The sequence below is a fragment of the Capsicum annuum genome, chromosome 11 (genome assembly GCF_002878395.1).
Source record: "Capsicum annuum cultivar UCD-10X-F1 chromosome 11, UCD10Xv1.1, whole genome shotgun sequence".
NCBI classification, from domain to species: domain Eukaryota; kingdom Viridiplantae; phylum Streptophyta; class Magnoliopsida; order Solanales; family Solanaceae; genus Capsicum; species Capsicum annuum.
In genome coordinates this window covers 140470384-140482081 of record NC_061121.1, presented here as the reverse complement: position 1 = coordinate 140482081, position 11698 = coordinate 140470384, and the positions used below count along the sequence as shown (strand labels likewise).

Below are 11698 nucleotides of genomic sequence, written 5' to 3'. Positions count from 1 at the left end.
TCTTGAAAAATACGTATAATTATCTTTACCACTTTAGGTTTGAGAAAATTAAAGAGTGTCTTTTCTTGAAGGTTGATAAATACTTGGATTGAACTTTCAAATACGTTCCTCTATAAGCACAATCTATATATAAATTCATATAAACCATAATTGAAAAGAATTGAAATAATAAAGTGAACATAACCCTAGTTTATCATTTATTTGTGTTCACACGTTATAAGAAGTTTCTCATTGTTTTCAAACCGAAATCACTAAATTATCATTTGAATCAAACCCCCTTTATTTTGTGAAAACATATGATTAAAAGTCAAGTAATCTGAATACAACTTAATTAGCACTCTATTCCTTGTGGGATTTGACCCCAACCTTCGTTGGATTATATATTTAACGACTGCTTATACTTCTGTAGAAGAAGTCATAGTTTGGGCGTATCACATTGAATCGGTTACTTTCCAACCTTCCTTTAAATCATTTTTCATTAGATTACTTTCTTTATTCATCACTAGACCTAAAAATCTTTTCCTTTTTTTCATCATATAAAGTCTTATAAATGGAAAAGTTTTCAAAATTTAATTTGGTAATCATAGCAAACTCCTTCATATCAAATCAAATTAGCTTACCATCAACTATGAATCTTACCTCTTTTTTCTTTGAGCTTGCAACACGACGTTGTAGAAGATAGCGTATGAACTGGTCATAAAATTTTTTGTTCTAATTCTCTAGGTTCACTTTTAATAAGCAACCAAAACAGCTATCCATAAACTAGTTCTACATTTTTGCCTTCTTCAATACTTCTGTATATTTCAACAATATCCCACCTTGACAAAATGGACAAAAGTAAATTAAAGTGGTCCTCGTCATTTAAGTCCTTACGTAAATAATATTGGGAGAAGTCTATCAAGGTTTCATATTCAGGTATCACATCATTCTCCTCAACAGACTCATTTCTGTCGCTAGATGCCTCGAAAGACTTATCCCCATCATTAAATGTCTTAGAACACTCATCTCCTTCACTAGATGTATCATGTTCCTAATGATAATGTAAATAAAGGTCATATTAATTTGACAAAAAAAAAGAAAATTTAAAATTATTATCAATATTTTAAAGAATCGAGTTTAAATCAATCTAATTAAATACAAATTGTTTAGATTGAATTACTATCAATAACGTAATTTGGTAAACAAAATAAAGTGTTTTGAGTGATTCTATAGAAAGCCGAGAGATTAATTGAGTTGATCGCTTTATTTGTTTGAACAAAAATCTATGATTCTTTTATCTTACTTATCTAGTTTTAAAATTTAAGTTGCAAAATTTAAAAACAAATAAAGTTCACCTGATTTTCCTCAAATTTGTAATTTACATTTTTAGCATTAATTTTTCTCATAAATTTTCCACAAAAAATAAGTAAAATCTATTTAGAAAACAAATATAAGAATGCGTTCAAACAAGAATGAGTTCTACTTTAGAAAAAAAAATATTGAAGAACTAATAAGTTTTTAGTGAGGAAAGAGAGAAGGAAACTTGAAAATAGAAAGATCAGATATTATTTTTTATCTTTGTCTATGTCTATAAACATAAATAAATCTCATAGTTTTTAATATATTACTCTCTCCATTTAAAAAAGAATGATTTACTTTCCTTTTTAGTTCATTTAAAAAATGACCTCTTTTTTCTAGAAATTTTTTAATTTTAACTTTTCACATGATATATTTAAAATTACAAAATTGAAAGATCTTTTGGTATATTTAATATAGCTTTAATTTAATATCATAAGATTTTAAATTTTTTTTTTTAAAATTTCGTGCCAAATTAAATTAGATTATTTTTTTTAAAACGGAGAAAGTATTATGATTCAATTCTTTATTAAATTATTTTTAAATAACAAAAATAAAAGGAGGTCATTTTGCACATTCAGAAGAGAAAGCCGCCTAGCAAATTCACCCCCACGTGGTCACTGACTGATGCGACAGCAAAATCCTTCGCTTGGCTCGATCAGGACGTGGCAGAGGTCTTCTCTTTCCCTATTCCGGTAACTACAGCTCCTGTTCCGGTGGATGAGGCGGCAAGTACATCTTCTAAAATTGAAATTTCAAACTGTAAGTCACTAATCAGCAATTCAATATTTTTGTGTGTAATTTCATCTGTATGAGCGAGTTGCTTCCTGGAAATTCGAACAGAAATTGATTGTGGGCTAAGGGAGGACTTTGAGGCCTGCAGTGATTTTGTATCACGTCGGAGTTAGGGCTTTGGTTGAAGGGATCGTTGATGACAGCAACAAGGCATCATCTCAGAGGATGGGAGTCATCGGCATCATTGTTTTGACTCGAATCTAGCCAACTCGGCAACTTGGTTGTACCGGAGTATGTTCTCAGCTGTAGGGAGTTCCAATTGTAAGGCCCAAAATCCTTGTCGCAGTGGAGTGTCTAGGCAATCTCTTCTTTCCCCGGCCAAGATTACTTTCCTCCCTTCTCCTTCTACTGCTGGCTTAATAACGTCTATAACCATAATACCAATAGTGGCTTGTGCGCAATCATGTTTATATACTTGTGACTCATGTAGGATTTTCCTTGCGTGTTTCCACGATGTTTGAAGGCCTGGTTAGGCAACTGATATTGGGTTATTTAGGCCGATATATCAAGGATATTCAAAAGGAGAAGCTGAAAATCACCTTATGGAATGGTAACTCAATGGACTATCGTCTGCTTATTGTTGTTTTATTTATATTGTTTATTTATGTTATGCTAATTGAGAAAGTTCAAGAGATTATATAGGTGATCATGGAATCCAGTGTAACGGTTATGATAGTCAGGTGCTGCTTTGGGTTTGGTCTGACGTATTTATGAGAGACCAATGAAGTTAATAGTATAGATGTTTGTATAAAATGCTAACAACTTAAAGTTGTTTCTGAAAAACTTTGAGAAAAACTAAAACAGTCTAGCAGTAGGTGAATGAATCACTTACAGGCTGGAAATTGAGGATTGATAGTCCTATCTTGCGATTAATAACCCGGGGGAAAAAGGCTCTTTAACGAGTGTCTTATTCAACCAATTAGAGACAAATATTATAATCCCCTTGGAAGTATATGCTACAGAATTTGGCTTTTTGGATACATGAAAAGGTAGTTTAGAAGAAAATGGATTTGTATGTTTTACACGTCTTCATAGTTGAAGGATGACCAATCGTCCGGTATATTCATCTTATACCAATTTCTTTTTTCTTCTCCTTTATTCTTCAATTCTCATGTCTGTAGTAGATTTGAAGAAGTGGTAAAAAGTGAATTCTGATGTTTGTAATGCAGAAGAAGTATTATTTGAAGATGTGGAGCTTATACTCGAGGCTTTTGATTATCTTCAGTTGCCATTTGCTTTGAAGCAAGGTAAAAGTTCCGAACCTAGTAATCCTGCTACTTCAAAGGTCCAAGTTTTCGTCTATCTGGGTTATGGAAATCATTGATAAAAGTAGTTTAATTCATTTATTTCTCGCTTTTTGTCCATGTTCGTGCACATTCTCATTCAAGTATCATTTCCAATATCATTCCCTTGCATTTGTAAAAGTTTCTGCCTGAAATCGAGTGGATATATTTAATTTCTCTCCTGGGGTCTTTGACGTCGGCGTCTTTATCTATGCGCAAAATTTCAAATATTGTGATCATGAAAGATAGTTCACCGGCGCTTGCATTATCAACTATGTGCCAGAATTTCTGGTACATCTTCGTGCTTTTTCAGAGTTTGAGTAATGATTCTGATTCACAGATGATTATCTTTTTGGATAAGTAAATTTTTATTTACAAATAAAAGGAAAATTCATTGTGAAGAGCTGCACGTTAAAGGCCCTGGTTAATCTTAAAATAAAGGCTGATGTCAAAGGCCGGTGCAAAACATAGAAATCCTTTACCATACTGATCTTACTCAACTGTTGGGGCGAATGTTTTTATTTTTAATTGGAATTTTTCTATTTCTGTAAGACAGTACATGGGTTGTACCGAAATGATATTTACAAAAGCTCTAAATCTACTAGCCTATCCCTATAATGGGTCAAAGACATCAATGATAGAGACATTGTCATTAGAGTATATCTGATTACACCAAAAACATATAGTCAAAATATAGTTCAGCTTTACTTGCTGCATACTATTCTCACATTCTCAACAACTCTAAGGTTCCTCTCCTTCCCGAATATCCACCAGATAGTAGCGGGAACTATTCTCCAATTGTTCCTGTTCTTGGCATGTGCTCCTGCTTCTTCCTCGCTGTTTAAAGTCTGTAATTTTCCCAGGCATAGTCCATGCTATATTTTTTAGATTGATAAATATTCTCCATAGTTGACTAGTGACCTTACAGTGTATAAATGGATGGACCACTGGTTCTCCAGCTCCCCATAGGAAAAACTTCTAGACCACAATGGGATTCCCCTCTTCATCAGGTTATCTTGAGTCACCACAACTTCCTTTGCCAATAACCAAACGAAACAGGATGCTTTGTGTGGGATTTTAGCTTTCCAAATATGTTTCTGGGCCTGGATAGGGCCTGGATAACTCCTGGTTTGTCTGATTAAGTTTTCTGCAGTGTTTTGGACGGCGAGAGGTGACAAGGCCCCGCCCCGCCACGTGCGAGGCGAGTGGCGAGGCGATCACTTTTTGAAAGTGCGATGACAATTAATACAAAAAAAATTAAAATAATTAAATGCATATATAAATGATCAAAATTTCAACACCGCTAATATTTTAGGAAATATTTCAAGTCTAGAAATTAAAAATAGATAGTAGATAATACTAAGAGGCCGTTTGGCCATAAAAATATTCACTTTTTTCCGGAAAATTTTTCACTTTATAAAATTTGTGGTGCTTGGCCATGGAAATTCCAAAAACAATTCCAAATTTGTTTTCTGAAAAGTGAAAACAAGTTCTGTTGTTTTCACTTTTCTCCAATTTCAATTCCAACTTTTATTAGTATTACATAACACATATAACCCCATTTTTTTTTAATTTTTACACAACCCCTCTTATATGGTCTGTGTTACTACATTTGAGTTTAATTCTCTTTCTACTCTTATAGTCCTTCCCCGTTGTTTAATTTTCTGGATATGGATACCTAAAAGCTGGAAAAGAAAGCTTTGACAGGTTTCGGTAGCATGCTATTGAAAAGATTTACAGTGGTGTCAATAACCTTGTTTCACGCATTAGAACTAAATTATATGGATGAAAGGATTGACATTCAAGTTAATGTTGATAAGAATGAGGTTTTCTTATATGCTTCATCTAATGATATGGTTGATTTTGATAGTTTTTTAAAGTTGGGGTATAAAATTATATTTGAAAAAGACTTTTCGAAAGTCTAAAATTTTTTTTCAGAAAGACATGGCAAACACAACTCCAACTTTAACTTAAAAAATTTTTAGTTTTCATGGCCAAATGCCTACTAAACGTTTAGAACTTGAATGACTCAACACTCTATAAAACAAGCAATACTGGAACTCTGAAGTTTGTTCTTCTTCAAAATTAGCATAATCTTCAATTCCAACTTGCATTTCACTATATTGCTCCTCATCTTCTTCCTCCTCGGTTTCTTCGTCAACTATGGTTCGAGTGTGACTTGAACTTGTAGCTTTTCCCTTGTCAAGTAACCTTGATCTTGAAGTTGATCTTGAAGACTTTCTCCTAAGACGATAGACATTATCATCATCAGCTCGGCTACCATAGCAACAACACCCCAATTAAGATCACCTTCCTCATACACTAGTTCATCTTCTTGATCTTCACGGCCACCAAGTAACCATTCATTAGCATCTTCAATATTTTCCAAGAGAATTGGATCAATGGTATCACGAATCTCATAACGACGTGTCAATGTTCTATTATACTTAACGTACACTAGATCATTGAGATGCGATAGCTCAAACCTATTCCTCTTCTTGAAATAAATCTATACATAAAATAATTACTAATTAGATTCTAATAATAACCGCATCAATATAGAAAGTAGATATAATAAATCGTTCTCATATGTTCAAACACACTCCAGTTTCGCTTGCATCCCGATGCACTACATGTTAAACTCAATACTCTCATGGCAAACTTTTGCGAATCGGAGTTCCGCTGCCAATAGTGACTACCACTCAACTATAGAAAAATTGAAGGTTAATATGTATAAAAAAGTCAGTAACTTAAGTAAAACACTAAAGCTATAATAAAGACAACTAAACCAATTCACTAACCCAGTTACCTTGTGTCTCTGGCTTTAACAGCTTGACTAGAAGTAAACAATCCATTTGCACTCTTGTAATTAGCAAGCTCAACAACTAGTAAATCTTATGTGGAAAGATCGGGGACCATCGTCTCAACACAAGTATAGTAACTCTCCCACACTTTAGCAATTTTCTCTTCATCCATAGTGGATCTAAAGTACAATTCTGGATTTAAAACATACCCTGTTGAATGCAGAGGCCTTTTGAGCTGGTCAATCCACCTTGTATCACCCTACTTTTGACTTTTGGCTTATTTTAATACTTTTTAAACCTAAAATGAGTGCTTAAAAGCACTTTCTAACTTACCTAAACACCACCAAAACTAAAAAAGTGCTTAATAGCCAAAAACATTTAAAAATAAGTCAATCCATTGGTGAATTTTCTCATTAAATTCAACAACGGCCTTTGACTTAAGTAAGAAACTACCTTTGTGGGCTTCTTAAAAATTGTAATAGGCATATTATATCAATTATTAGCTTAATAAGTATTTAGAATTTAGTAATAACTAAAAAAAGGAGAGGCATTAAGTATTACCTGAAGTATATGGATTAATCTTGAATATGTTCCCAACATCAAATTGATGCAATGAGCAACACATGGAGTGCAGTAGATATGTGGGTACACAACCCTCGTAAGCTCCCCTGCTTTCACATTCTCACTGGCATTATCAGTGCCAACTTGAATATTTTTCGGTCCAATTTCCTCAATTGTCTTTTCAAACAAGCTGTATATTTTAGTGCCAGTGGTAGACTCATTGCAAGCATCAACAGAACCAAGAAAGATACTACCTATCGGAGAATTCACCAAAATATAAATGATCTTTCTTCCATTGCGTGCTGTCTATTTATCCATCATAATGGAACAACCATACTTTTGCCACTGAATTTATGCTTCTCAATAGGTTCATCTACTTTCTTCACTTCTTTCTTTAACTGAGTAACTAACTTCATGATAGGTAGGTGGCTGCATTCCCGAGCCATGTTGTCCTATTGCTTTTATGAAGTTGGCAAATGAGTCATAATTGACACAATTGAACGGGAGGCGCCCATCATACATCCATACTGCGAAAGCATTTTCAACTCGCTCCCTTGAGATCTTTTTTTGTGTCATCAATTCCTCGTCCTTGTCCTTCTCCTGCCTTTTCAAAGCCTATATTGTGTTGTGGCTTCTGTAGAAAAAACCTATTAATAGGACCTTTCGTCACATCTCATACCGAGGATGATGCACTACCACTCGAGACATTCTTTGGGATTTGAAGGGAGGCATCGTTTCCTCTTGTTTATCCATATCATCATCAACAACGATATTATACGATGACACATATCATTGATTCTTTGGATTTGTCGTGGCTTTGCTATCGACAAATGCCTTTTCATCTCTAATATTTGTCGGACGAGTTTGACATATTTTTGACATTTTCATTTCCACCTATCAAATGTTGCTTGAACCGAGTAATACTGCCATTGATAGTATGTCGACAAAAGTTACCTATCATCGCATCTTTTGATGGTCCTTGCGTACCATAATTCCATCCAATGTCCCTTTGTTTGCTACTAGTAGATTGACACGCCATTAAAATTGCTGTTAATGATCGTCATCAAACAATTACGATATTAATTAGTATATTATATAAGTTATCAAAAAGATTTTTTTTTACTCTCTCTCGTCCCGGTCCCCGGCCCCCGTCGCCGTCGCCGTCGCCGACCTTCGGCGCCGACCCGACCCGACCTCCGACCTCTCTCTCTCCACTAACGGCTCTCTCTCTCCCTACCCTCTCTCTCTCGTCCCGGTCCCCGGCCCCCGTCGCCGTCGCCGTCGCCGACCTCGGCGTCGACCCGACCCGACCTCCGGCCCTGACCTCCGGTCCCCGGCGCCGACCCCCGTCGCCATTCCTCGCTGCCCTCCGTCACCGACCTTCGGTTCCAATCCGCTCTCCTCCCCCCTCCGTTCATAGCCCCCCCTCTCCGTCCATACCCCCCCGGCGCCGGCGGGATACAACAGCCCCCCCTGCCACCTCGGTCTCCAGCCAGCCGCCGCTCGGTCTCCAGCCGCCGATTCGGTCTCCAACAGCCGAAGCTCGATCTCCAGCCGCAGCTCCGCCTGCACCCGCCGCTCGGTCGCCAGCAGCCGCAGCACCCAAACGACGACCAGTTCCCTCGGTCTCCAGCAGCCGCAACTCCATCTCAGCACCGGAATCCCCCGGAACCCGGTCAACGCTGGGCTTTGGTTTCCGGCTTGGTTTACAAGCGTAATCCGGTGACTTCTAACCTTTGTTATTTCATTCTTCGTATTATGCTAGTAGTAGCCCCTGTACCTTGACTTGCGTTGGATTTGTTGATATTGTCTGTTGTCTGTTGTTGCTGTTGCTGTGGTCGTTTCTTGCACTGCTTTGGATTGGGTTATCGACTTGGGAATCTGTTTTTGGGGCTGTGGGTGTTGAGTCCAGTGGTGTTTGCTCTCTAGTTGAGTTTAGTTTTGTTCCTGGATTATTCCTTTGAATTTGTGTGAGCCGTGTATTTCTTGCTGCTGCTTTGCTACTACCATCGTTTATATCTTTATATTTTCTTATACTTTCGTGTAGTTGTGGCTATGGGCGGTAATGGTTGGATAGGGTCATGTCCGAGGGGGTTGGGGCGTGGGGCCGTGGTGGGGGGGGGGGATGAAGAAGGGGGGGAGGGGGGGGGGGGGCCAGGGTTTGGCCGTGGGGGGGGTAGTGGAGGGTGTGTGGATAGTGATGGTAGGCTGAGGGTTGGGTCTTGGAATATAGGAACCCTTCAGGGTAAGTCCATAGAGCTTGTGAAGATTCTTAGGAAGAGGAGGATCAATATTGCGTGTGTTCAAGAAACCAAGTGGGTAGGGTCTAAGGCTAGGGAGGTGGATGGTTACAAGCTGTGGTACTCTGGGAGCGAGAGGCGTAGGAATGGAGTTGGCATCTTAGTAGATGAAGAGCTTAGAGGTCAGGTAGTAGAGGTGAAGAGGATCAACGATAGGTTGATGACTATTAAGTTGGTCATTCGGGGGTTTACCCTGAACGTGTGTAGTGCCTATGCGCCGCAAGTGGGATCGGAGGGGGAGGAGAAGATGCGGTTTTGGGAGGCTTTGGAGGAGGTGGTGAGAGGCGTGCCTAGCTCGGAGAAGATTGTTGTAGCAGGAGATTTCAACGGGCACATCGAGGCGTTACCGGGAGGCTTTGGTGATGTGCATGGTGGTTTTGGTTTTGGGGAGAGAAATGAAGAGGGGGCTACTCTATTGGAGTTTGCGAGGTCCTTTGGGCTGGTGGTGGTGAACTCGGGCTTCTCGAAGAAGAACGATCACCTGATCACCTTTCGAAGTGCGATAGCCAGGACCCAGATTGACTTTTTGTTGCTTAGGAAAGGGGATAGGGCGTTGTGTAAGGACTGTAAGGTCATCCTGAGTGAGAATCTTTCGACCCAGCATAGGCTCTTGGTTATGGATTTGGGTATAAAGAAGAATAGAAAGAGGAGTAAGGAGTGTAGACCTAGAATTAAGTGGGGCGGCTTGACGCCTGGGAGATAGGGGAGAAGTTGGCGGGAATGGGGGTGTGGGAGTGTAGGGGGGACGTGGATAGTATGTGGGATAGGGCGGCTAGGTGCATCAGGGAGAATGCAAGTGAGGTGTTGGGTGTTTCTAGGGGTCGGGCCGGGCATTATCAGGGGGATTGGTGGTGGAATGAAGAGGTGGAGAAGAAAGTGGGGACCAAGAAAGGGGCGTATGCTAAATTGGTTGAGAGTAAGGACGAAGAAGAGAAACGGGTAAACAGGAAAGAGTACAAGCTAGCTAGGAAGGAGGCTAAGTCAGCAGTCACGACAGCTAAGACGGCCGCTTTTGAGAGCTTGTATGCAGGGTTACAGGGGAAAGAAGGGGAGAAAAAGTTGTTTAGACTCGCTAAGGCTAGGGAGAGGAAGGGTCGTGACCTCGATCAGGTGAGGTGCATTAAGGGGGAGGACGGTAGAGTGTTGGTGGAGGACGACCACATTAAGAATAGATGGCAGTCGTACTTTCATAGGCTCTTGAATGACGAAGGGGATAGAGCTATTGTGTTAGGGGAACTGGAGCACTCAGAGGAGTGTCGGGATTTTAGCTATTGTAGACGTTTTAAGGTAGAAGAGGTTAGAGAGGCTGTTCGCAGGATGCGAAAGGGTAGGGCGACGGGGCCGGACGAGATACCGGTGGAGTTTTGGAAGTTCGTTGGAGAGGCTGGTGTAAGGTGGTTGACTGAATTGTTTAATGAAATCTTCAAGACGGCAAAGATGCTCGAGGCTTGGATGTGGAGTACCATGATCCCTCTCTATAAGAATAAGGGTGACATCCAGAGTTGCAATAACTATAGGGGATTAAGTTATTGAGTCACTCTATGAAGATTAGATTTGGGAGAGAGTGGTCGAGGTGAGGCTGAGAAGGATAGTGTCTATTTCGGAAAACCAGTTTGGATTTATACCTGGCCGCTCGACGACGGAGGCAATTCACCTGGTGCGGAGGTTGGTGGAACAGTATAGGGAAAGGAAGAAGGACCTGTACATGGTGTTTATCGACCTGGAGAAGGCTTACGACAAAGTCCCCAGGGAGGTGCTTTGGAGATGCTTGGAGGTGAGTGGAGTACTGCTGGCATATATCAGAGCAATTAAGGATATGTATGATGGAGCGAAAACTCAGGTGAGGACGGCGGGAGGAGACCTAGAGCATTTCACTGTCTTGACAGGATTGCATCAGGGATCTACTCTTAGTCCCTTTTTGTTTGCGTTGGTGATGGATGTGTTGACGGGCGTATTCAAGGGGAGGTGCCTTGGTGTATGCTTTTTGCAGACGATGTAGTTCTGATAGATGAGACTCGAGGGGGTGTGAATGACAAATTAGAGGTGTGGAGGCAAACTCTTGAGTCTAAAGGGTTCAGGGTGAGCAAAAGCAAGACAGAGTATGTAGAATGCAAGTTTAATGACGTGAGGCGGGAGAACGAGGTAGTAGTGAAGCTGGAATCACAGGAGGTATGTAAGAGGGATAGTTTCAAGTATCTCGGGTCCGTGATCCAGAGTAACGGTGAGATTGACGAGGATGTCTCGCACCGTATTGGGGCGGGATGGATGAAGTGGAAGCTCGCGTCGGGGGTGTTGTGTGATAAGAAGGTGCCGCCCAAGCTGAAAGGCAAATTCTACAGGGTGGTAGTCCGTCCGGCCATGTTGTATGGAGCGGAGTGTTGGCCAGTTAAGAACTCCCACATCCAAAAAATGAAGGTGGCAGAAATGCGGATGTTGCGTTGGATGTGTGGGCTGACTAGAGGGGATAGAGTTCGGAATGAGACTATCCGGGAGAAGGTTGGTGTGACTCCAGTGGAGTGCAAGATGCGGGAAGCCTGATTGAGATGGTTCGGACACGTGAAGAGGAGGGGCATCCGGTTCGTAGGTGTGAGAGGCTAGCGTTGGATGGTTTTAGGCGGGG

At 40.2% G+C, this 11698-nt stretch overlaps 1 protein-coding gene across 7 annotated transcripts in view; it reads left to right on the top strand.

Annotated features, from left to right (window-relative positions):
• Positions 1-1904: 1904 nt before the first annotated feature.
• The window catches only part of LOC107846947 (putative vacuolar protein sorting-associated protein 13A), a gene marked incomplete at its 3' end in the record, with an annotated part of 124821 nt that continues 115027 nt past the window's right edge, over positions 1905-11698 (top strand). For 5 of the 7 annotated variants that reach the window (XM_047398994.1, XM_047398993.1, XM_016691219.2 and 2 more), the window contains 4 exon segments: positions 1905-2097; positions 2179-2391; positions 2561-2680; positions 3300-3377. In XM_047398994.1, coding sequence (XP_047254950.1) covers positions 2584-2680; positions 3300-3377 — 175 coding nt within the window. 7 annotated transcript variants of the gene reach the window in all.